Source organism: Strongylocentrotus purpuratus, unplaced genomic scaffold (assembly GCF_000002235.5).
Source record: "Strongylocentrotus purpuratus isolate Spur 01 unplaced genomic scaffold, Spur_5.0 spur5_scaffold_20, whole genome shotgun sequence".
NCBI classification, from domain to species: Eukaryota; Metazoa; Echinodermata; class Echinoidea; order Camarodonta; family Strongylocentrotidae; genus Strongylocentrotus; species Strongylocentrotus purpuratus.
In genome coordinates this window covers 27,741,523-27,766,167 of record NW_022145606.1, presented here as the reverse complement: position 1 = coordinate 27,766,167, position 24,645 = coordinate 27,741,523, and the positions used below count along the sequence as shown (strand labels likewise).

Sequence of the window (24,645 nt, the reverse complement as noted above, 5' to 3'; positions counted from 1 at the left end):
ACAGTGTATTGTGAAATGCTGCACAGTTCACCTTTACATTAGAATACTGCAGCATGTTAAAAGTATGAATAATTCTTTTAAAATTAGCCCAATATCTTATATTCTTATCATTTTCTTTACTATTTTGTCTTTATAGCCTAAAGATGATGACATGAGAACCAGGTCCCCACAGCTCCCAGCACTACAACATGCGCTATGAGAACCAAGTCCCAACAGCTCCCAGCACTATACAACATGTGCTATGAGAACCAAGTCCCCAGCATTATAACATATGCTATGAGAACCAGGTCCCAACAGCTCCCAGCACTACAACATGCGCTATGAGAACCAAGTCCCAACAGCTTCCAGCACTACAACATGCGCTATGAGAACCAGGTCCCAACAGCTCCCAGCACTACAACATGCGCTATGAGAACCAGGTCCCAACAGCTCCCAGCACTACAACATGCGCTATGAGAACCAGGTCCCAACAGCTCCCAGCACTTCAACATGCGCTATAGAACCAAGTCCCAACAGCTCCCAGCAGCATGGATCGGCCGTAATTACCACCGGTGACATGAAAGAAGTATGTATTGTTTTTGTACTGTAATATTCATTGTTTGTAAATGAACTTCGTAATTCAGAATAATTGTTAAATCAATACAGGCTTTGTTGCAGAAAAATGACAAATTTACATATTTTTAGCTTAAAATGTCATTTTCATTCAAATTTCATCAACTATACAGTGTATTGTGAAATGCCGCACAGTTCACCTTCACATTAAAATACAGCAGCATGATAAAACTATTAATAATTCTTTTAAAGTTAGCTAAATATCTAATAAGCTTTTCATTTTTTGTCTTTGTAGCCTAAAGATGAGAAGAACCAAGTCATAACACCAGTAACATGCAGCTCCCAGCAGTCTACAACATGCGCTATGAGAACCAGGTCCTAACAGCTCCCAGCAGCATGGCTCTGCCTTAAGTTAAATGAATGCTGTATGTATTGTTCATCAAACTAAAGAAGCAGCACAAAGCAAAGTAGTTTGTTTTTATTGTAATATTTATTGCTTGTAAATGAACTTCCTCATTCAGAATAATTAAATTATTACAGGCTTTGTTGCAGAAAAATGTCAAACTTACGTATTTTGGCTTAAAATGTCATTTTCATGCAAATTTCCTCAACTATACAGTGTTTTGTGAAATATTAAATCTTCCCTATAGATATTTTGTACAATGAATATGAACTTAGACCGCAAAAGCGGTATCATGCACATTCACTGATTAAAACCAATTACCACCTGTATTAGTGAAAATCACTTGCACCGGATGCAGTCCTTTTATGAAGGAATGCTTGTTTTTAGATCTTTTGTTTTGGGCGCCATTTTTTTGGAAGTGCTCCACTTCTGGAAGTGGGAACTATCAGAATATTGATAAGACACACAATACCAACATTTTAAGCCATAGTTTAGGTAGTCACAAGGAGGAGACTACAAAAATCATTTTAGGAAGCTCTTTTGACCCCATGCCCTATAGTCTAAGAGCGTTTAAAGGTAATACAAAGTTTTGGGAAATTTTGAAAATTGGCTGGATAGTGATTCTTTACAATTTTGAAATATTTGGATGCCCCTCTGGATGTATTATAGGCACTAGAAAATTTTGCCCCTAAAACACTTCTGCTTTTGAGAAAAATTGAATTAAAAAATTTACTGGTGCTCCCGGTAAATTCTGATAAATTTCAAATAGCGCCTACGGCCGTTCAATAGTAGCTGCGACCATGAAAATCGCAGAGTATGTAGTTGTGATATATAATCTCAAATGGGAATAGCCAATTGGTCGATTTTAGTCAAGAAACATTGTTTTATAGCTAAATTAATATCTTGACCTTGAGAGGGAGCTATACAGCGAAACGAGTTTATTATTTACAAATTCATCACTTTAGACTAGATTTCAACCGGGACAACGATCCCTAAATATTGTAGGAACGCATATGTTTCCAATATGTTCATTTGAACCAAATTCATGACCCCATACCAACACTTTGTAATACCTTTAATATGAATGTTTGAAACATGAGAACACTGTATCTATGCCAAACTCCATTTGGTGATTTGGTCAATGGATAGTAACTGTAGACCGAGACAACTCTCCCATTTGTCCTGCACCAAAAAAAAAAAACATTTATTTGTTTCTCATCATTGCCTTCTTTGTTTGAGCTCTCCTCAAAAATATGTTATGAATAGCAAATTATAATCTGAGTAACGAATTATTTTAAAATTTAAACACTTTTTAGCGTTTTGCATTCCACGGGCTAAAACATTCCCAGTATCATTTTAAAACTTTTTAAAACGTCATTTTCTCATGAAAATACAGAGCGGTTAAAAAAATAAAACCTTACGATTTTGACATTATCAAAAATACATTTGTTACTCGGCACCCCTCAATGTGTTTTGCAGCACACCGGTTACAATTTGTAAAACTTAGATTATGTACATGCATCGCCTTTTCCTTCAAAAATGCAAGCCTGTATCTGTTGTGATCAGTCTTCAACATTATTATCGTTTTTGTTAGTTATTTTTTTTCATTATTTTTTTTTTGGATTTTGTTCATATTTGAAGATGCTTGAGACCGAGACCATGGATGTTGTTTCCTTCGAGTGTCTTGATTTTGAGCTGGATTACACTTGCGAAGAAACGAATGAAGTTAACAGCCGATTACGTGTTCTCCAGGACGAATGCATGGCTGACATTGAGATAAGGCAAACCTTCAAAGGTAAAATAAGTTTTGTTTTAATTATATGCTTGTTGACGTAAATACAGGGTAGCATGAAGCAACCCTACCCCTAAAATAAATGGGGAAATGGGGTACCAGACAACAATGCATCCTTCCCTTATCAACAGCCTTGTAAATTTGCAATTCTTTTTTCTAGAAGACACTATTATATTTTTTGTTTTTGGTCTCGAAATTTGAAAATTTGACATTTTACTCCGTTGGGGGGGGGGGGGGGGGTTAAGTCTACTTTTTAGGTCAGCCATTGGCATATTTTATTTATTTATTTTGTTTTTAAATAAAAAAAATACACACATACAAAACCCAAAGGGGGTTCACCCCCCCCCCCCCCGGCGTACGCGCCTGTACTCCCGCAACAGTCCAGTGAATAAGGGAGTTCACAGATAGCACATGGTACAAATGACCCCAAATATCCACAGAGAAGTTCCACTTTGAGCATCTTAGAAAAATAACTGCCAAAGTTCTAGATGTGCTTCATGAATACCTTTTGTTTGACCTCTTGAACAGAATACTTCCACCTGCGTATCATAGAATGTACCGTTGGTGCATAAATGAATAGTGTTACATAACTTTCATGAGCGCATACTCATCTCTGTGGGTTTTACCATTTTGGTACAAATGACCTTTATCTGCCCACGCGCAGATTGTATATGTAAACTCCCTTATCTTGGCAAGTTCCCCGTCAGATTCAAGAGAACTGATATTCCGCCCACGTAATCAAGTCTCCCTTGCTCTCGATCCTGATTGGTCGACAGTTCCTGTCAATCAGAGCAGCGTACGACTCGGTGCAATTACGTCACTTTACATGACAGATGAAGGCGACGATGTTGCCAGTTTTATATCAAGGAAAGTTTCATGAATTTACTCACATTAATTATATTTACAAGGCCATTAAAGGGGTTGTATTCAAATAATTTCAATGAAAAATCGTCCAGGACGTGGACTATTGACCTAGCGGCTTCGATTTTTTGACCTAAATCTCTCGATGGCGAACGCTCGATTTGTGCCCGGACGGCGAGCGGCCGGGTACCGAGCGTATTTTGGAGCCCCGCCGATCACTGGCCGGTCGCCGTGCAATATATTTAAAATCAGCCGGCGGCCGGTGGGAGACTGCTCGGGAATCGGTGGGTCACCGATCGGTCACTGCCGGGACACCGCGCGGAAAAAAATCCGCGATATCACCCAGTTTTTTCCTAAAATCGACCGGCGACCGACGGGAAATCGCGACAGGGCACCGCCCAGGCATCGCTGCGGCTCTACAGCCTGCTCGACTTCTAAAAAAAAAAATCGCTGGGCGATGCCTAAATTCCAGCAGGGACCGAGGAGGCTACTAATCGGTCGGTCGCCGCTCTCCGGCTGGCCCGTTCTCCGGCCCTGCCTGACTCCCTCCCCCCCCCCCCCCCTTCCCCAAGGAGATCAACAGCGGCAGCCAGTCCTTCGGGGTGGGTGGAGCTCGGGTCAGCGCCGAGGAGCGGGTTCGGCCAGTAGCCGCTGTCAATCAAGGCCAGGCTTCTGCTTTGCTTTTAATGCAGCCGGAAAATGTATCAAAGGGAAAATTTGCCAATACATGCATAAATGCATTAAATGTGAAGCCGCCGCCCACGGAGAGTTTGCTTGCAATAAAGCGCAAACTCTAATTAAGTTAGTTCGCATGTTGCCTTTCCTTCGCACATAGTACGATACGCATGCAGAAGGAGAAAAGTTGATTGAGGGTTTTAAGAATGGGTTTTCGCTTAGGTTCTCTGGGGAGCGCGTGCCCATGTCTGCTAGGAATTTTAAATCTGCTTATTAATACCCCCAGATTATTCGGAGAAAAATCGAAAAAGAAGTACTGGTAGGTAGAATTGTAGGCCCGTTTTCTGCACCCCCCCCCCCTTCAATAATTTTCGTTGCTCCCATATAGGTTTAGTGCCAAAGCGCATAGTGGGTGGGTATCGGCTCAAACATCATTTATCTTCGCCTAAAGGCTTGTCAGTCAATGACTACATCGATCGAGAGGAGTGCACCGTCAGATATTTGAACTTTGACGAGGCGGTCAAGTTAGTCTTTAGTAATTCATTTTATGTCGATAAGTGGACATTAACAGAGATGTATAGGTTTATAAATGTAAATATATATTTATATACACATATCTTGCACATGTTTTTCCTAAAACAGTCCCACAATCAGATCAACCAAAACAAGCGGAAGTGAAACCACAGGAGCCAGAACCCCTTATGGAAATACAGGAGCTAGATCCCCCAATAAAACCAGAGGAGCCAGAACCCCTAATGAAACCAGAGGAGTCAGAACCCCCAATGAAACCAGAGGAGTCAGAACCCCCAATGAAACCAAAGGAGATGGAACTAGAGGAGGAAGAACCCTCAGTGCAGCCGGAAAGCACACCCTTGATTCATTTGAGGTTATAAACGTTATTTAATCGAATAAAAAAAAAAGGCTAAATTAGTAAATAAACGAAGAAGAAAAAAAAGAAGTACACTATTACAATAAAACAAATATTCAAATAAGTAAAAGAACAAAGAGAAAATAACTACATTCATTGTAAAATAAGAAAAATAAAAATTATTAACTTAATAAAGGAATCAATAAATTAACAAATGAATATTTACATGACTATTATAACGATTGATTAATCATTAGATAAAGAGGGAAAAAATCCTCTCTTTTTTTTTTTACTGGCGCTCTTCTTTGCGTGAAATTTAAAAGAATATCAGAATGCCAGATGAAATTTTTTTTTTTTTTTCCACTTTACTTCAGAACTCCTACAACAGTTACTGACCAGATGATAGATGACATATCAAGTCACCAGATAGAGAAAAACCAATTTTTTAAACTGGTTAACGCCCTTGGCGGCTTCGGTGTCAACGATTACGGGAATTTTGTTTCGGATAACGCCAGCTCCGAGGAGAGTGGGAAGCCGTACGCAGGCACCAAAACGCTCCTCACAAGATGGCGAAACAGAACAGACAAAGCGCACCAGCGCCCAGATTTAAGAAAGGCATTTAAGAGGTCAAACCTAGTGGATTTAACGGAAGCGTATCTGCAAGTAAAAGACAACTTCTTAGATTGAGTGAGATCTTTTTACAAAAGGACATACTGTTTCCATAAACGTTATAAAGCATAGAATAATGGTTTTCTTCAAAATGGCATATTAGTCGTGAAACTAAACCCAGAAATCATGTTTGCTGTTTACTTGAAGATGAATTAGACCAGAATACAGAGAATGAGTAAGTCAAAGAGAAACCCAACTTTGACACACATAGCCCAATTCGAATTAATAGCTATAAAATAAGAAAACAAATCAGTAAATTGTGATGACGAGTGAATATGTTTGATGTGGAATTCTAGATGCGAGACTGTTTCGAGACTCAACTTGGCTTCTTCTAACCAATATATTAACACTTATTTTCGTTATCATTTGTGGTTCTAAACGATATTTGTAGAAATGGGGAACCTAGGCCATAATTAGGGCCGTATTAAGACTGGGCATAACAAAAATCAATTTCGTCTATGTTCTATCGAATCAAATCTCGTCATTTGACATATGGTTCCTATTTATCGTCCATTTAACAAAGGAAATTCGTTCTATTTACATGTTACATGTTTATGGACACAAATACTTATAAACATATACATTCTTACAAATAGAAAAATTTAATAAAACAATTGTGAGTTGACACAAAACAATAACCAAAAACGTATTCAATCAAAAATATACATCAAATTCAAATCACACTTAACAAGTGAAAATATTCTGTGATCTTACACCCTGGTCGAGGGTTACTGGTCTATTGTTGGTAAAATCAGTTGTGGGTATCTTATATCCACTTTTATTAGTAGAATTTTGGATAATAAAGCCAGACGATTTATTTGCTTTTATTACTATCATTTAAAAATAACGGAAACTAGAGGTTTATATCACAATTTATTTACACGTTTTGATATAGACAAAAGGAAAGCACGTGAGGCTGCGTTGAGTAATCTAATTCAAATCGGTTTCATGTCAATGGAGAGTTTAGTATTTTAACTTGTAAACCATATATATATATATATATATATATATATATATATACATATTTGCAAATCTCTTTACAAATGTAATATTTGGAGCCAATATTAATACGGCGCCAACTGAAAGTTGAGATTATTCGCCTTTAAATGATCTGTATTTTCAATGATAAATAATTCAATAATTGTTTTTTCTTCTTTATAAAAGCAATATGAACCAAATGTAGCAGTCATTCGTTTTTTCAGGGCTAATGACACTTCTTGTTCATACCATCTTAAATTGGCCATGTGTAATTGAAAGAGAAGCAAATGAGCTTTTCAGCGTTGTACTAGTTATTGAAAACAGATTTTGAATTATTGAGTGATTCCCAAACAAAGTTTGTTTATGTTTTGGTTCTGAGGGATGTTCTGTATATATATTTTGTGTGTATTTTGGTGGGGTTATATGGTGAGTTTGTGCATTTGTAAAATGAAAAGAATTTGACGGATGCAATAAACATTGGCGACTAAGTTTAAAATGAAATAAACAATGGTGATAAATGAAAATAAGAGAATAATGGTGCGTAGCTTTATCAAAGTTCCTCCTTTTGTAAAGGTTGATATACATATACATGTATATATAAAATATTATATTTTAATTAAGGCGTCGCTAGACTGACATATGGATTGGAAAAAGTGAGTCATTAAGTAGACATTGTCATTGTTTTGTAGGACATCGTGATGTGATTTCAAAATGCCATTTGTATAGTACAAAATCACCGATGTGTACATAGATCACCTAAAAGACACCATAATCCAATTATATATTGACAAGAAGTAAAGTTTATTAGTTGCATGCTTTTTATTTTGCTTGTATCTTCATGTTCGGTTAGTTCTGTGAATCTTTTCGGATTAAACCCACTTTAAAAACATTGGCTTCAGTTAAGTTTAATTTTTATTGCGTTATTGATTATATTTTAAATGATGCATATGTAACGACATATTTATACACAAACAGCACACAAGATGACAACCAGTGAATAAAGCGTGCTGAAAATTTATTTGCATCCTGTCAGAAACACACCACCATTTAAGTATTAATTAGTTTAGCTATTACAATAATTTTCAATTGAAATGTATTACTTAAAAGTTTTTTATTTTTAGTATTCAAAGATCATTTTGAGTCCATTTGATGATCCCTTTTCAATGTAATTCACAATAATTACAATAATAATGTTAATTTCAATAATGATGATAAGAGCAGTAATAACAACAATAGAATCATAGTAAAAAATAATAAAACATGATAATAACAGTAATATTCATATCAATAATAATAATAACAATCATCATAATAATTATAAAAATTATAATAATAATAGTAGTATTGTACTTTTCGACGATGTGAATGGTCCGAGTTTGTTTTGGTCGAATTATATATTGGCATGAGCTTGGCAAAAAAGACATTGGAAATCATATTAAAACTTGGGGAATTTCTTTAAAATGTTACTCGGAGACAGTTTTTGTTCTTAAGAGATCAGGAAAGCCTGTTTTTGAAAGAAATGTTGATAATTAATTTTGATTTTGCAATCATAATGACAATTTTCATCAACAGGACCCAAAGTGATCTTCGTCATTACACAAGACTTAGTTCAACGTAATGTACTCTTATTTATTTTTGCTTCCACCTCAAACAAACACAAACATTTCTTTTAAGCCATGATATAAATTAACTTTCATACAAATTATATGACTCTTATAGGACTCCGATTTCTCAAAATTTGATGTTTTTCAATAAAATGATTACCAATCGATGCACGATATATATTTTTAATTTGTTGTGGAGACTTTGCTGATTCATTTTATTATAAAATAGGGTGACGTATGAACTTAGCCATAGCTTTTAATAACTTGATAAATCGCTCGAAAAACAATACGAATATAAAATTGTTGTTCATGCTTGGTTTTAAAAGGCGTACTTTTTAGTCAATTTCAGTGGGTCTTTGAAAACAAAAACACAATCAGACGCAAATAGTTTTACTACAAAAAAGACAAAAACAGCAAATGATCCTTCGACAATGCAACTTGAAATACACTGTACACTGAGGTCTTGCATGTATCCTTTGAGATATTAAACATAATTTATGATATCTTATCATATCTGTTCGGGGATTCACCCAAATTCTGTGTTCGTCATAATGGTTGCAATAATCAAAGTCTACTTTAATTTTATCCCTCGTTTGACTGTTTAAGGCAAATTACGTGCTTATCAAGCCTACATTTGTTTCCCCCAGTTTTGTATCTCTTAAAATGGCGGGCTATGATACAAGAACAGTTAACACATCGATGCACACAAAATAACTCTCATTTGCCAAAACTTAAAAACCACAAAAAAAGTAAAAGTGATCGCAAGAAAATGCAAAATATTTCAGATATAACCACGTCAGCGTAAACATGAAGGAAGATACAAAATATACAAAGTGTTTTTCACGCATGAGTAATTATTCTTCTTTTGTTGAGTTAATGGCCCACTGCACTACTTGTAGCTACTTGCGCCCTCTATATAACAAACAATGCCTAATAGGTGACAATTGGTCCCCATGATCCTCTTTTTCTTATGTTAATTGAGAGCTGATTTGATGAGATAACCACCTGTCCAGTGACCTTGCAGGGCGGTCTAATCCCTCCTGTAAACTAGTACAGAAAAGCTTTAATTAGTTTGGATTTTAATGATGATTACTTATTCTAACGGAATGTGTCTGAAATTTGAACGAATAGGTGATAAACTCTCTAATATTTGTATGTTAGATTATAATAATAATTTTAAAGATTGATTTATAAGCGCAGGAGAAACGAAATTTTCTCTATGCGCTTTTCAAAGTAAAAAATAAGCATGAACAAGTATATTTAACTAGTTACAGGACCGAAAAACTGAATTTTAATTATTTTTGAATAAATGTTTAATACTAGATGACCCAAATTATTAAATGATTTAGATAGTGTTTTATCAATTACATAATGATCAAATTTGAAAAAAGCTTAATGGGACGGATTTCTATTGTGCAGGTTTTGGCAACATCCTTGCTCAATCTGTATTTGAAAATAGATAATAAGACCAGAATTATTTATGATAACATATTTCCTATGGAACATATTGTTATGTGTGTGGAACTTGTGTATTAACAAAAATAAAGGAAAGTGAAGTAAACAAGTTTACATTATTAGATTTGCAATTTAAATCTACATACACACAATCTATATCAAACTTTATTAATCAGTTATTGCAAATGTTCTCCTTAAGATCTTACGTTTGAAAGACATAAGCGAGATTAAGGCAACTTCATAATTGCAATCAGCAAGAATTGTTAACAAATTAATAATAACATTATTAATAACATGTGATGAATTTCATATTTTGATATCAAGACTAATAAAATGACTTTTATGAATAATTAAGTCAAGTGACAAATCAACATACAAATTAACAAAAGTGCAGGCATGGGGATCAATGATTTCAGTGACAATGTAATGATCAAACCGAGTGCCATTTGAAAGTGTATTTACCCAAACCAAAACAGAGCTCGTACAAAATGCTCTCTGATTTGTGTGTTAAAACAATATTTGCTACTGAGATTTAGTCCCTGCAACATACATGTATGCCATTATAGCATTAAAGTGAGCATTATTACAGTTCAATGTAAACATATATATATATATATATATATATATATATATATATATATATATGAAGTGTTCCTACTACACATATTTACTTTTGTTACAATTATTACTTAAATCACAATTACCAGAACAGTTTCTAATCAACAACAGACTAAAGTTATCCCTTTTCTTGAAAGACTTTCGGGTTTTAAGACAATGCAAAATTTTCTTCATTGTTATTTCATACAATTATCAAACCACAGATTCCAAAACGATCTAATTACACGCAATCTAACGAACATAAATGATCAGATAATTTGAAAATGTAACACGTAAATAGTCTTCTAATCATCTTTCGGGGAAATTCATTTGCATCAGAGGGCTTTTAAATCAACTAAACATGACTTTATAATAAGATTGCACCTATCTTGTTTTTAAGTACCAGTAGGTATAATAAAATGATGTAAAAAACATTCGTGGTATTTGCGTTTCTTTATTTTAAAGGACTCTGGATTACCTTAAGACTCGAAGGATATGTTTAAAGCAATTATAAATGACCGAGCAAAATGTTAGTGTGTCGAAGTTTTCTAAACATCCGCGGATACCCTGTATAACACATCTTATTGATCAGCTTTTAGTGGTACATACTGGCACACAAATAATAATAATTAGTGGTGAAATATAGCTGCCAAGACGTCAGACAAAGCTCTATATTTATTTATAACTTTCCCGGGGTACGACAAATGCCAAGTAACAAAAATAAAAAAATTACATGTCATCCCTGTTAAAAAATAATATTAGTCACAATTGTATAGCAGTTTATACTACTTTAAGTGCTTTACATTGTAATACTTATTACCTCGGTTATTGGATTCAATTGCTAATCCGTACATGGTAGTGTACACGCTCCATTCCCTGGGGAGCATTCGGGGTAGGCGCCATTTTACAAGCGCACACATGCTAATCCGACCATACTAATGTGCGCATCCTACCGGGTGTAGATGTAGATTAATGACTTTGTAAATGATATTATTAATGCGGGACTCGATCAGCGGGCCACGTGATCAACAGTCTGGTGACGAATCAACTATACCACGAGACCTCCACTATACAATACAAATACAGATACTAACCTATCATAACCCAAACTAATGCAATTCATTATAAAAATTAAAATGCATTTTTGGGAAAGAAAGACATGAAATTATTAATAATTCAAGGTGTCTCAAATAGTGATGACGTCAAACATATTTGTAAAATACAACTGCCCATGAAGTATATACATGCCAAAATATATTTCAAACATAAGTTATTACAATTCTTTTTAAGAATAGAAAATAGTAAATGCACTGCATTTTTCACATCAAACAAACGAAACGATGATATTTATATACAAAAAAACATCGGTAAAGATGTCATTTTCAAGGTGATTGATAAAGTGATGACATTAAAACAATGTTTTGCATGAAAACATAATTCGAACCATAATAAATTGGTTTGATACATATAATTTCTAGCAAACTCGTTTTTCCTTCCTGTTTTTCCTACAATGATCTATAGCTACTATATTCCTCTCTGTGCAAAAATAGAAATATTTACATCTTTCTCATTTTTTCTCTTCCTTCCTCTCTCAATCACCCAAAAGAACAGTGGATAATGTACATTTGGTTAAATCTAGTTACCTTCACGCTTATAAAGCTGTACTCAGTGCCGCCATACTCTTACTTCCCCTCTTAAGCCCTTCGTTCTAAAGCTGCTTTACCATGAACTTCTTTTCCAAAGTAACCTTCACATTAATCAGAGCAAATATCACTACAAAGTACCATAGATGTTTTACTTAAAGATTTCATTGTATGCAATTTGTTCACAAGCTTTAAATAACAAAAACGATTCTCCGAAAACTGTTTTAGTAATATTAAATTTTATGATAACATTCATACAATTAACCAATGGTAACGGTTGAAAAACAAACAAACATACAACAACAAAAAACAATTACAAATATAAAGTAATTGAGTAATGATATAAATGAAGTAAGAGGGTGAAGGAAAAGGGCACACCAACGATTATATATAAAATGAAAGATGCAGGGAAAAGGACAACATTAAGAAAGTGGGAGGGGGCCGGGTTGTCTGAAGCAAAGAATCATATCGGACATTTTTCCACAACTCATGAAGCCTTGTTCAGAGCCTATATCTGGCAGTCTCTGTCTGTCAAACAGTTCAGTTAGAGCCTTTAGATTATGACGTCAGCATAGTCTCACTATTATGGGCTGCATAATTGTTACGCTCAGGGACTAACAAGAGTTGTGTGCCTGTAAACGCATAAAGGGGGGGGGGGGGCTACTTTAGTGTAAACTTAGCACTTTCGAATCGTCAACATATACGAAAGAAATGTGAATACATTTGTAGGGAGCAAAGTAAGGAAATACGGAATATAGTAAGAACAAAAGAAAGAAGAATTGATGAGAATTTATGCCTTGACGACGGGTGAGACCATCATCTTGGGCTTGTTCACGTTCTTGAGGACGACTACGATAAGGATGACGATGATGGCGAGAACGACAATGGCTCCGACAACGATGCCGACAATCACGCCTATACCCATGCCCAGCAGAGCAGTCAGTCCAGGGATTTGGTCGTCGTCATCATCGTCGTCGTCGTCTTCGAGAGTGGTCATGTCATCTCCTGAGGATCAGAACAAATTTCAGAATGATTAGTCATAATTCACATGATATAATGATTTGGAATAGCAGATTTATATGAATATAGATAACTTTACGTTGTGCTCATATCCGGCCGAATAATATTAAAGGCACCAAAAATAGTATGAAAATCTCGTTTTACTTGAGGGAGGGGGAGAGATATAGGTAAAGAACACATGCAATCTCGAGCTGTTTGCTAGTCCCCCAAAAAATTACTAACACATCATAATTGCCATCTTTCTGTTTTTCTTATATTTAGAGTTTGTTTTTCTACCATTCTTCGTCTTCTTTTTCTTTATCATTTTATTTTCATTCTTCTTTTATTCTTATTATTATTATCTTCTTCTTATTCTTCTTCATTCTTCGTATTAACCTTATTATTTGTTATATTCTGACCATTACTATATTATATAATTATATTGCCAATACAAGGATGATGACGATCATGATGAACATGGTTATGGTAAGTATTGTTTTTATTGGTAGTAGTATTAATGTTATTGTTAATATCATTATTACTTTTAGTATAATTACTGCTATTATTAACATCATCGTCATAATCACGTTCATCATTATCAACATAATCATAAATGATGATCGCCATTTTGTTTACTACTCTCAAAATAAACAATTCAAACTATCAAATTCACCTCTAGTGGAGGTGGTTGGTGTGGGTTCCGCTACAGCGCCATCCTCGATGACAAAATCGATCACGTATTCTGTGGTATGATTGGTTTCGCAACGGACATCCATCCCGTCGACGACTGTCTGCACACCGTCTTGGCTCCATTCCATGTTGGTGTCATTGTAGTACGAGCAAACGGGGCGGGTCATGGACGGCCAAGGGGATGAGAAGGGGATTGATATGGTTGCGGGGTCGTAGAGATCGCGCACTTCCATCGGGTCGCCTGTGCAAGGGAATGAAAAGACCAAGTTGTAAAGAACCCATGGCGCAATTGACCCCCAATGTAGGAAGATTTTTTATTTAACATTGGGAAGTCCACTTGTACGAGATTATCCTTGCTTAAAGGTGCTGTATTCCTTTTGCAGCCAGCATCAAATTCTTCAGAACTTTGCAGGAATTATGAATATTTCACGTACGTCCTATTTGTGAAATTTAAACGTAAGCAGGGTCCTAGTATTCAAAATTATGCAATTCTTTGTCAGGAACTAAGGAGCGACTTTTTGTTTTCTTTTATAAAAACATAAATACAGTTAGCAGTAAATGGTACATGAGCATTTGCCTACATCAATAGCCGACTTCTTGTAATGACCAAAATTAAAGTCGATCTTTGCGCAACACAAAACATACGACCTTTCGGTCCAAAATTATATTACATTAAACGACTGCAATCCTTAAAGTTGATTCGACAACTAACGGTCGTTATTTTCCAACATTTTTTTCGTTTAAAAGGAAGTTCTAAATTAGTATTATATTTTAAATGCCATTTAAGTTTAACGTTTTCATTTGTTTAGCCTGCAAATGTGACATTGTACCTTTAAGTGAGGGAGGAGGGTTAAAGCATTTATTACGATTATTATTATTTCCATTAGTATTTTCTCACCTGTGCAAGGATTGACGAACTGCATCCCGATGACGTCACTGTCATGTGACTCACCGGCCACGTAGTCTTGGCCGCGGTAGATGAAGAATTCAACCAGAACTCCTACGCACTCCTCGCATCCGCATCCCTCCCACGAGGTGTCGTATCTATGGCAACAGAAGGGTCATAGAACAATTGCATGATACTTAGTGTGACATGTACGGAACTTTGGGTGAAAAAGTGCTCCTGCTTTTCCCCGCTTAACAGACATAAACACATACGATATATTCAGAGAGTGGGAGAAGAAGAAGAAAATGATGATGAAGAAGAAGAAAAAGAAGGAGGGGAAGAAGAAGAAGAAGAATATTAAGTGATATTGTGTAATCATAAGCAAGGAACTATTCACTAAAGAAATGATATAAAAATTAATTTGATAACAAAACGAGAGATATGCACTACATAATATACGACGAACTGAAAATGAAGCCAGATAACAAACACGCGAACGAACTAACATAACTAGATTTTTTTTTAACAAGATAAACTCACCTATTTCTGACGTCATCCCCACCTTTGAAGGTGATAGAGCCATCGCCCTTAGGTATCATTATGGGATCGATATTGAGTGTGGCCTCGATAGTAATCAAAATGTCGTCACCGTAAGATGAAATCCGTTCACCGGTTGCCAGGTTCTTGCCCATGCACTTTGAAAGCAGTCCAAGAATTTCTCTGATAAAACAATTTAAAAATAAAGAATCCACATACGATAGAAAAGTGAACAAAACGTTAACTTTCATAACCTCAGTAGCAGCATTATATTAGTGGTAGTAGTAGTAGTAGTAGTAGTAGTAGTAGTAGTAGTAGTAGTAGTAATAGTAGTAGTAGTAGTATAAATAGTAGCATGCTAATAGTTGTAGTAGTACTAGTAGTAGTAATAGTAGTAGTAGTAGTAGTAGTAGTAGTAGTAGTAGTAGTAGTAGTAGTAGTAGCAGTCTAATAGTGGTGGTGGTAGTAGTAGTAGTAGTAGTAGTAAGTAGTAGTAGTAGGCTAATAGTGGTAGTAGTAGTAGTAGTAGTAGTAGTACATCTAGTAGTAGTAGTTGCATTTTCACCAATAACATCATAACTATGTTCATCATCCCCCTCCTATTATCTCCATTGATATCATCATCATTATATTTCATCACCATCGTCACCACAATAACCATCCTAATCAAATCATGGTCACCATAACCGTTAGTGTGATCACCAGTATTGACGTATTACAAATAAACCAATTAACTTGAGTATGGACACCATTTTCATGAAACCCGACTGCCATGTTTACCTGTTCTCCGTGAAGAACACGCTGTCCGGGAATGCTATTTTGGCATCCTCCAGCTGCTGGCGAACCCCATCGATGGTTTCCTGTGGTAGGCGGTCATCAAGATCCTTCGCGGATTGAAGCACATTCCTTTGTGCGTCCAGTATACCCCCTAAAGAGAAAATTAAGATGGAGATTAAATCAATTTAATTTGTTCAGTTGGTCGTTATTCATTTAATCATTTACGTACGTATTCTGATTTATGATTTATGCACACAATAGCGACTTAATCAATATTTTCCTATTGGCATTACAGTTGAACCAGGTTTAATATGATTACTTTGCAAACGAGTATTCGGTGTTTGCTGCGTTATATCTTTCTACACGTACTATGGAATTTTATTTTAACTGTTCTGTATAAACGTTATGCTTTATGATGCAAATATGTTCATAATTATTCAGGACCACATGGAGGACCACTACTTATTGTTCAATGGGCTACCCAGACAAAAGATTACCAATGAATAAAATAGTAGTAGTACCACTAATAATCACAATGATAATGATAATATTTTTAATGAAAATAATGAAAATGAGAAGAAAACACAAAAAGTAGAAGCAGAAGAAGAAAAAGAAGAAGTAGAACAATAGGACGAAGAAGTAAAATTTCAACACGTCTAAATCTATATTTCTAGGCGCCACGATAAAATTGTTGTGGCAGCCATTAAATATTTAAAGCAAAACACTCCTACCCCATCATGCCAAATATAAAATCACAACCTTTCTTATTTTCTGTCGGATTGTTAAACACGTACTTATCTCTTCCCGTTGGTATGCGGGGATAGGTACGTCCATGGCCGCATCCACCATTGATAGAACATCGCCAGGGTAGCCGTCATAATTGCTCTGGTCCCCAGCAGCAAGGATCAGTAGTTCCTTTTGCAATTCCAGTAAGGTCTGGTCAAAGCTCTGAAATAATAATAATAATGAAAATAATAATAGCAGTGATAATGAGAATGATTACAATTTTAATGCTAAGAAAGTTTTTTTCTTAATAGATAAAGGAAGCCGTACGAGTTATCCGTTCTTGCTGGGAGCTGACGAAATGTATTTATATGTTTATAGATGATTGAATAGATACAAAAATCAACAAAAAGTAAATAAATGAATAAATAACTAAATAAGAAAGTAAATATATTGATATATAAACACATTAATAAATAAAACATAATATAATGATGAAGGAGAAACAACATTGAAAACAATAATAGAGCCTGAACATGATGACCACGATTAACATATTTCTGAAGAACACTTTTAAAAAACCGTACATATCCTTGACGGTGTTGTAAAGATTAGTATGTATTATTATCAAATTTTTTACTACAATGATCACTAAATGTCTGTTATTATCATTATTATTATCATTATTACTACAACTATTATTGTCATTATAATCATATTATCATCATCGTCATCATAGTTATCATCAGCAACATCATCTTTATCAGTAATAATATTATAAGATAAGTCTTTCCCCTGACCGCTCTTTTCTTTAATTCATTATTGACTGAGTAAAAATTAATAAAGAATTAAAACAAAATATTACTATTGCTGCTCGTCTCTTTCGTGCGCCTTCGGTAGACAAGTCGGCGCTAGCCTTCTGCGCGCTGTTCGCTGTTTTGAGTCCTTCCACCGGTCGTCCTACGAAAAATAAAAATGTGGATGATAGTACGTTATAGTTCAGAATCAATTCGATTTCTCCACAAATAATACATGTGGACAGAGATTATTGCATTTTCTACTTATCTATCTACTATATTTCCCGGGCTCTAAATCAACAGTTATTGAACAAAACTACAACACGTGGAATGCATGTATTGAAAGGGTCAAGGGTATTCAGACAAGTTTATTGCTGTTTCGTCTACAACCAGTTCGCCTTCTACTCAATTGGTCTTTTCCCATTCGGTTTACATCCAGCCTGTGTACTATCCTTATATATATAATATTCTTATTGTTTATCCTTGATTTGTTACTCTCTTATTTGTCCTTATGCTATATTTTTACCAGTCTTCTGGGTGCATCAGTTGGTTGGGCGGAGGGACCTTTACGGTTACAGTAATTAAGTTTGCTCTTTTCTTCCCTGGCCGCCATCTTTTGCACTCAGAATATTGCTACAAAAAATTGTATTTGCACAGATTTTGTCATTCCAATTTTGTATTTACCATGATTATATTGCTTAATTGTTATATTTCTTGAAAGTGCCGAATAAATAACATTAAGACTAATACTATACTAATACTATCCGCATGGTCTAAAAATCATTGGGTATTTGTTTTTATTTGGATTATTAACCAGTTAGTCTAATTCTAAGTTGGTTTGATGCCTTTTTTGACTTACATCCATAAGGTCTAATAGAGTGGTGAAGTGTGACGTCATCAACAATCTATTTTTAGAATTTCTCAATTTTTTCTTCATATTCCGAAAGAACATAAAAAATAATGTCCAAATGTCGAAAACCAATTGAATATGTTAAGTATTGGCTGAGATATGACCATCTGAATGAATATATGTCCTATGGGAACTCAGTGCTATATGCTCTGGCTCCTAAACATTAAGAGCCAGAGCATATAACACTGAGCTCCTATGGGGAGTATATTTATTCAGATGGTCATATCTCAACCAATACTTAACATATTCAATTGGTTTTCGACATTTGGACATTATTTTTTATATGAAGAAAAAATTGAGAAATTGAGAAATTCTAAAAATAGATGTTTATGACGTCACAGCTTCGGTACTCTATATCATGTGATGATTATTAGTATTTATGATTATAAATGATGTTTCGATCAAATGGATAGTAGACGAAATGGGCATTAGATGAACTGGAACTAACACTTCAACAAGCTCTGCTTCCAGTTAGTTCCTCTTTGCTCGTGCTTTTTCCATTATATGTGTCGTTTCATTGCATATTTTTGTAATATAATTATTCATTGTATTATGTTTTGCATGAGATTTAAGATCATTTGAAATCATTTGAAATCATCAAATTGGATCGACTTGAAAATAGAATAAGAGCGCAAAAGATCACATTGAAATCAACTAATTGGGTAGTAGGCGAACTAGGTGTAGACTAAACGGCGATTCACAAGTAATAAGTACCTTCGTTCTTCAAATCATTAATTTCCTCCTTCTTGTCATCGATGTCTTCCGCCGTTAGGGGTTGGTGGTCATACGTCACATCTTTCGTGAAATCCGCACATACTTTGGTGAGCTGGTAGCATACCTATGCAGGTCGAGGAGAAGTTTAAACAAAATCACAGATAAATAGGTTCCATTGGAAATATTATAACCATTAGGTGACCATTATTTGACTTGGTAAACAGGCAAGGAAAAAAAAAGGAAAAAAAACGTATACCACAACTACGCGCAACAAAAGTCCTACGCGTATTTTGCGTTATGTTTAAGATACATACATGTGAACCGTATTACCTTTTGCGTTGTCATTAGAGAAGAGGAACAAAATTTAAACGGTCTTGACTCGTCATACCTGAACGTGCCTCTAAGTAGCCGGGTACGAGTAAACTCATCCAATGAATGCAAAGTTTCCAGAAACAATGTAAAGTAGCACTAGGAATAGAGCTTTGGACCTACTAAGTGGCTTATTCTATTTATTCGTTTATCCGCCACATATTATTGCTTTAATTCTGCCATTATTTTCCCAATAACTCGAATATTGTCGATTGGTTCAATATTTTAAATTAAAGCCATACCGCACTATTTTAGCCAGAAGGGATTATACCTCCCTGCAAGGTCACTGACAGGTGGTTATCTCATCAAAATAAGCTCTCAATTAACACAAGAAAAAGAGGACCAATGGTCACCGATTATGCATTGTTTTCTATATAGCGGGCGCAAGTAGCTACAAGCAGGACAGTGGGGCTTTAATACATCGTTTATCCGCCAAATAATGCTTTCATTCTGCCATTATTTGTCCAATAACTCAGAAAACTTGAATATTGTCGATGGATTTCTTTATTTAACTTAATAGGGGAAGAGTCGTGAATACTAGTGCTTACCCTAACACCGACTTTGAAAGGCACTGTGTCACCGGCTTCTATCTTGCTCTTGACCTTATCATAGACGTCGTGGTCAACCTGGAGCTCTGGCATCTCCGAGGTCTGACCGAGGAGACGCAGAGAGTTCTGCCCGTCCTCTAGGGATACCTGAGCAAAGGCCTGGTAAGTAAGGACCTTGTCCTCATCTGCAGAGCATGACTGGACAGTGTACATCACCTGGATTTGATAAAAACAGTTTCAACAGATAATATAGGAGGGGTAGTTTCAAATAGAATATCAGGGACAGAGCCAGTATCAAAGCAAGACAGGGCCACGTTGCAAAAAACTTACCATTGATGGTAACTTTGCCATCAATGGTAACTACCATGGAAACCTTGATTTTGATTGGCTGTTGAGACATGTTATCATGGTAGTTGACATTGATGTAAAAGTTACCATCAATGGAAAGTGTTATGCAACGAGGCCCAGATGTTGTCAAAAACGTGTTAAAGTCAGTGTCAATGATCGTAAGAAGGACAGTTCCAAAGACACTGTCAAGTATAGTTTTAACGGCAAAAAAGTGAAGGACAAAGACGTTGTCAATACAGTGTCAAGAACAGTTTATTTCATCTGGATTCGAAACAAAGGTTTAAAGATAGCAGAAGAAGTTTCAAATAGACGGTATCTGAGACAGAGCAAGTATCTGAGACAGAGCAATTATCAAAGAAAGTGTCACATATTGTGTCACAGAATTTGTTAGATTCAGTGTGACAGATTGTGTAAAAGACAGTGCCAAGGACAGTGTCATATAGTGTTAAAGAGTTTGTCAAAGATGGTGTTAAATACATTGCAAAAGAAAGAGAGGCAAAGACGTTATCAAATACAGTGCAAAGACAGTATCAAAGACATTAGTGACGATAAATTCCATGAGGCGTTTAACAAAGATGTTGTATTGCCCTTTTTGACAGACCCACAAGTTTTTAAATCTACGGTTGGCTTTTTAATTATTTCTTTTTTGTAAACACTGAGAAATATCAGCTAAAAGAGGGAGAGAAAAAAAAAGGAAGAAAGAAAGGATTTCCGACCGACCGACACATGTCTTGGCACCGAAAGGGCAATACAACATCTTTTTTGTTAGGCCTGATGGTATGAAAGACAGGTTCAAAGTAAGTGCCAAATACGGTGTCAAATATAGTGTAAAAGATAGTTTGAAAGACAGTGTTAAAGAGGAAACCAATGATGGTATAAACAGCAGTGCCAAAGATTGTGCAACAGATAGTGTCAAAGACACTGTCAAATACAATAGAGGGCGCAATTGGAAAGCAGTTGTTTCTGATTCACTCTATTTTAATTAAAACCTGAAAAAAGAAATACATAAATATCAAAGACAGTATTAAAGAGAGTGCTAATAAAGGTATGAAAGACAGTGTCAAAGAGAGAGTTAAAGACGGTATGAAATAATTTCTAAAATAAGTGAAATTAGTTTTATGTCTATAAATGAGTTTAGGGTCTGAGGCAGTGTTGAACCATTGGCCAGGTCAGTGTAAAAGACTGTGTCGAAGTCAATATTAAAGAGAGCAATTATGACAATCTAAAATCATATCCGACGTAAGTGTCAAATATTAAAGATAAACTTGAGTTCTGGTAAAAAAAAGAAGATGAATTCTCACAGAATCAAACGAAACTTACACTGAATGTTCAAGATTACAAATAAATGTCATGTGCCAAACAATTCATGAAGAAAATGTATATTAACTGAGTAATGAGCAATGATAGATAAGGAAAATCAAGGTAGGTAGCCCCGACACCATTTGTGTAGTCCCATATATCTTTCTGTGTACAGTGTTTGTTACTTTTAAGACTGGGCCAAATTTATTAAGATTGTGATGACTCCCTAACCTTGCAGTGCACACCAATACTTACATGCTAAATGATCAACGTTACCTTTCCTGATCCATTCTACACCTTTTCTTTCACAATGCAATCGCATTACCAGAACACACCTTTATCTTTATGGACAAATAGTTTAATGAACATCATTTCGACTTACATTGGAAGCAGTGTCCACGTACGTCTCGTCTCCACCAAACTCAAACTGGCAACCAGTTACCTTGCCAAGAACCTGGAAGTCAATTGTTGAAGAACCCGTGTCTTCCCCGTTGAGGGCGCTAAACTGTACACTATACTGAGAACCGGCTTCGAGGGTTGCTGTAGAAGGGAACAGAAAAGGAAGAAAAAGAAGAAAACAAGAGTAAGTAAATGAAGAAGGAAAATAATGTCATTATAACCATCCTAATTAGATAGGGTGAATAACACCATGAACATAGAGAAAGAGAAGATACAGAAACCCAGAGAGAAAGAGAGAGAATGAAAAACATACAATATGTTTTATGTTGTGTTTGTGCTCCGATTTGTTATACTTGTTTTAAGCGGTTGTTTTTGAGCTAACCAAGACAGGAAATTAATAATTTGCTAACCCTTTGTGTTTCAAGGAAGCAACCTTTTCCTCATTCGGTGCCCGCCATTTTGTGCGACAATGCACGTGTGTCCATGGAGCGACCGTGTCAAATGGCAGAGAAAGCAACCGAAAGGTTAAGCATTCAGCATTAGGCTTCATTTTACATACCGTTGTTAATTTTCAGAAGAGAGTAGTACTGTCCGAACCTGACAGTATATGGCTTAGATGAACGTGTGACCTCGGAAGTAGTTAATGTTGTCTCTGCATCCGTCTGTGTTACGTCTTTGAACTCCGTGAATTCGTCTTCCCCCAATCCATCAAGACCGCCACCTACGTCCTCCCAACTCATTTCGCTGATGTCATCACCCCTGACGTTGGCCCGTATCTCTATGTCTCTCCTCGGTCTGTAAGATCCGTCCTTCGATTGGAGCAGGGCCAGCGAAATCTGCCAGTGCAAGTGAAGCAATTTTGTAAAGTAGGAAAAACATGAAGGGGGAGAGGAAGATAGTAACAAATAAAATGAGTGGAAAGTATTATTATGGTGATTTTAAGACTTATGGTTCAACTATCTTAATGCTTCTACTACTACTACTACTATGATAATGATGGTGATGACGATGGCAATAATAATGATGATATAATTAATACCAAGATAATCCTTATCAGCATCAATACTATTCTCACTATTTTTGTTTTGGGCGAAACTGCACATGTGGTAAACGAACTCTCGTGCAGAGAGGCAACACAAACAGCCGAAAGGTTTATAATGCATGTCCCTTTCACCTTCGAATATCTCTGAAGACGCGATGACAAAGGAGAGGTCATTCTTTGAACATAACTGTTCTTTAAAAATTGAGTCGTCAAAGAAGGACTCCCTATCCCCCCTGAAAAGTATCGGATAACAGTTAAATCAAGGTATAACATCATTCAAACGAAAACATTATGATGGATACATCTAGTTAGAAATAAATTGTTAGAGATGTACAAATATTGTAGTTGGACATATTGCAGTAAACAATGCAAGATACAGAATATATCCATATTTAAAGGATATCCCCCCCCCCCAAAAAAAAAAAAAAAAAAAAAAATGTTATTCTAATTTGGAAAGAGATACGTAAAGTAATCTACATGGGATGTATTTGTATCCCCATTAGATTTTCTTCTAAATTAATTCGTCTGAGCGACCTGCATAACTATTTGATTCTGAGCTTCATATTTATAATCGAAAATGTATGTTTAAAATTATTTCGTAATATTATAGGTAAAAAATGTATTCGTCTCAATTACTATGCTATTCAGCAAATAGTTAATATATATGACTATATGGTATATCATTATACATTTAAAACTTTACCAGAGGTGGATTGTTTTCCGTAACATCGACCGTCACACTACTATGTACTTCACCGTCAAAGCCGGCCTTTGAGACGTAGCAAGAGAAAGAATAGGCCTTCCCAGCTGTCAACGCGGAAGGGTCAACAGTCAAAACAGCTTCCGTTGATGGGTACGTAGGGTTGCATCCGGTTTTATCAGTCTCCTTAAAGAATCAAGAAAGTAACAATAAGTTATGTCATTGAAATAATATTACCTTATATACCAGATAAAACCTACTGCTACTTTCATCATAAATAAATTAAAGTCGATGCTATAATTGGCTGCTCGCGTTTAGCATTATGTGATGCTTACGGTGGTATTTAAGACGGTGATTTGTTCATTTCTCCGGAAGGTTTTCGCTTTTTAAGCCATTGCAATATGGCATAGAGTTCATATTGAATCTATAATAAAATAAAACAGTATGATCAGCAGCGTCTCTCAGAGGCGACACCATACTCATGCTAGTCATCGAACTATTAGCAAAAGCGTGCTATTGGCTAAAAACAATCACATCACCTACCTGCCAACAGCCCCACCGAAACCTAAGTCCCTCATCGGGTTCATCGCCATTAAAGTTTGGATCTCTGGACAGCGAGCAGTCTAGGTCGAAGGGACTGGAAGCCTCACCAGTGGTTATGCGTTCACCACCTTTGATACGTGCCACGAGGGGTTCAAAGGCCGTGGTGAAGGTCACTGTACGGGTCAAGGTCACTTGAGTATCAGCCATATAGGTCAACGTCAAGGTCGCAGTGATCTCCGTGTCTCCTGTGTGTCAAGTAAAACATAA

At 35.9% G+C, this 24,645-nt stretch overlaps 1 protein-coding gene across 1 annotated transcript in view; it reads right to left on the bottom strand.

Annotated features, from left to right (window-relative positions):
- Nucleotides 1-12,419: 12,419 nt before the first annotated feature.
- The window catches only part of LOC105442393, a 36,027-nt gene continuing 23,801 nt past the window's right edge, over nucleotides 12,420-24,645 (bottom strand). The window contains exons 8-20 of the mRNA XM_011674458.2: nucleotides 24,379-24,623; nucleotides 23,839-24,021; nucleotides 22,653-22,929; nucleotides 22,077-22,234; nucleotides 20,048-20,263; nucleotides 19,131-19,254; nucleotides 17,575-17,669; nucleotides 16,781-16,934; nucleotides 15,990-16,137; nucleotides 15,213-15,392; nucleotides 14,685-14,830; nucleotides 13,770-14,027; nucleotides 12,420-13,102 (exon numbers count right to left, since the gene is read on the bottom strand). Coding sequence (XP_011672760.2) covers nucleotides 12,888-13,102; nucleotides 13,770-14,027; nucleotides 14,685-14,830; nucleotides 15,213-15,392; nucleotides 15,990-16,137; nucleotides 16,781-16,934; nucleotides 17,575-17,669; nucleotides 19,131-19,254; nucleotides 20,048-20,263; nucleotides 22,077-22,234; nucleotides 22,653-22,929; nucleotides 23,839-24,021; nucleotides 24,379-24,623 — 2,399 coding nt within the window. The 3' untranslated portion in view covers nucleotides 12,420-12,887. The remainder of the gene's footprint in view (nucleotides 13,103-13,769; nucleotides 14,028-14,684; nucleotides 14,831-15,212; nucleotides 15,393-15,989; nucleotides 16,138-16,780; nucleotides 16,935-17,574; nucleotides 17,670-19,130; nucleotides 19,255-20,047; nucleotides 20,264-22,076; nucleotides 22,235-22,652; nucleotides 22,930-23,838; nucleotides 24,022-24,378; nucleotides 24,624-24,645) is intronic.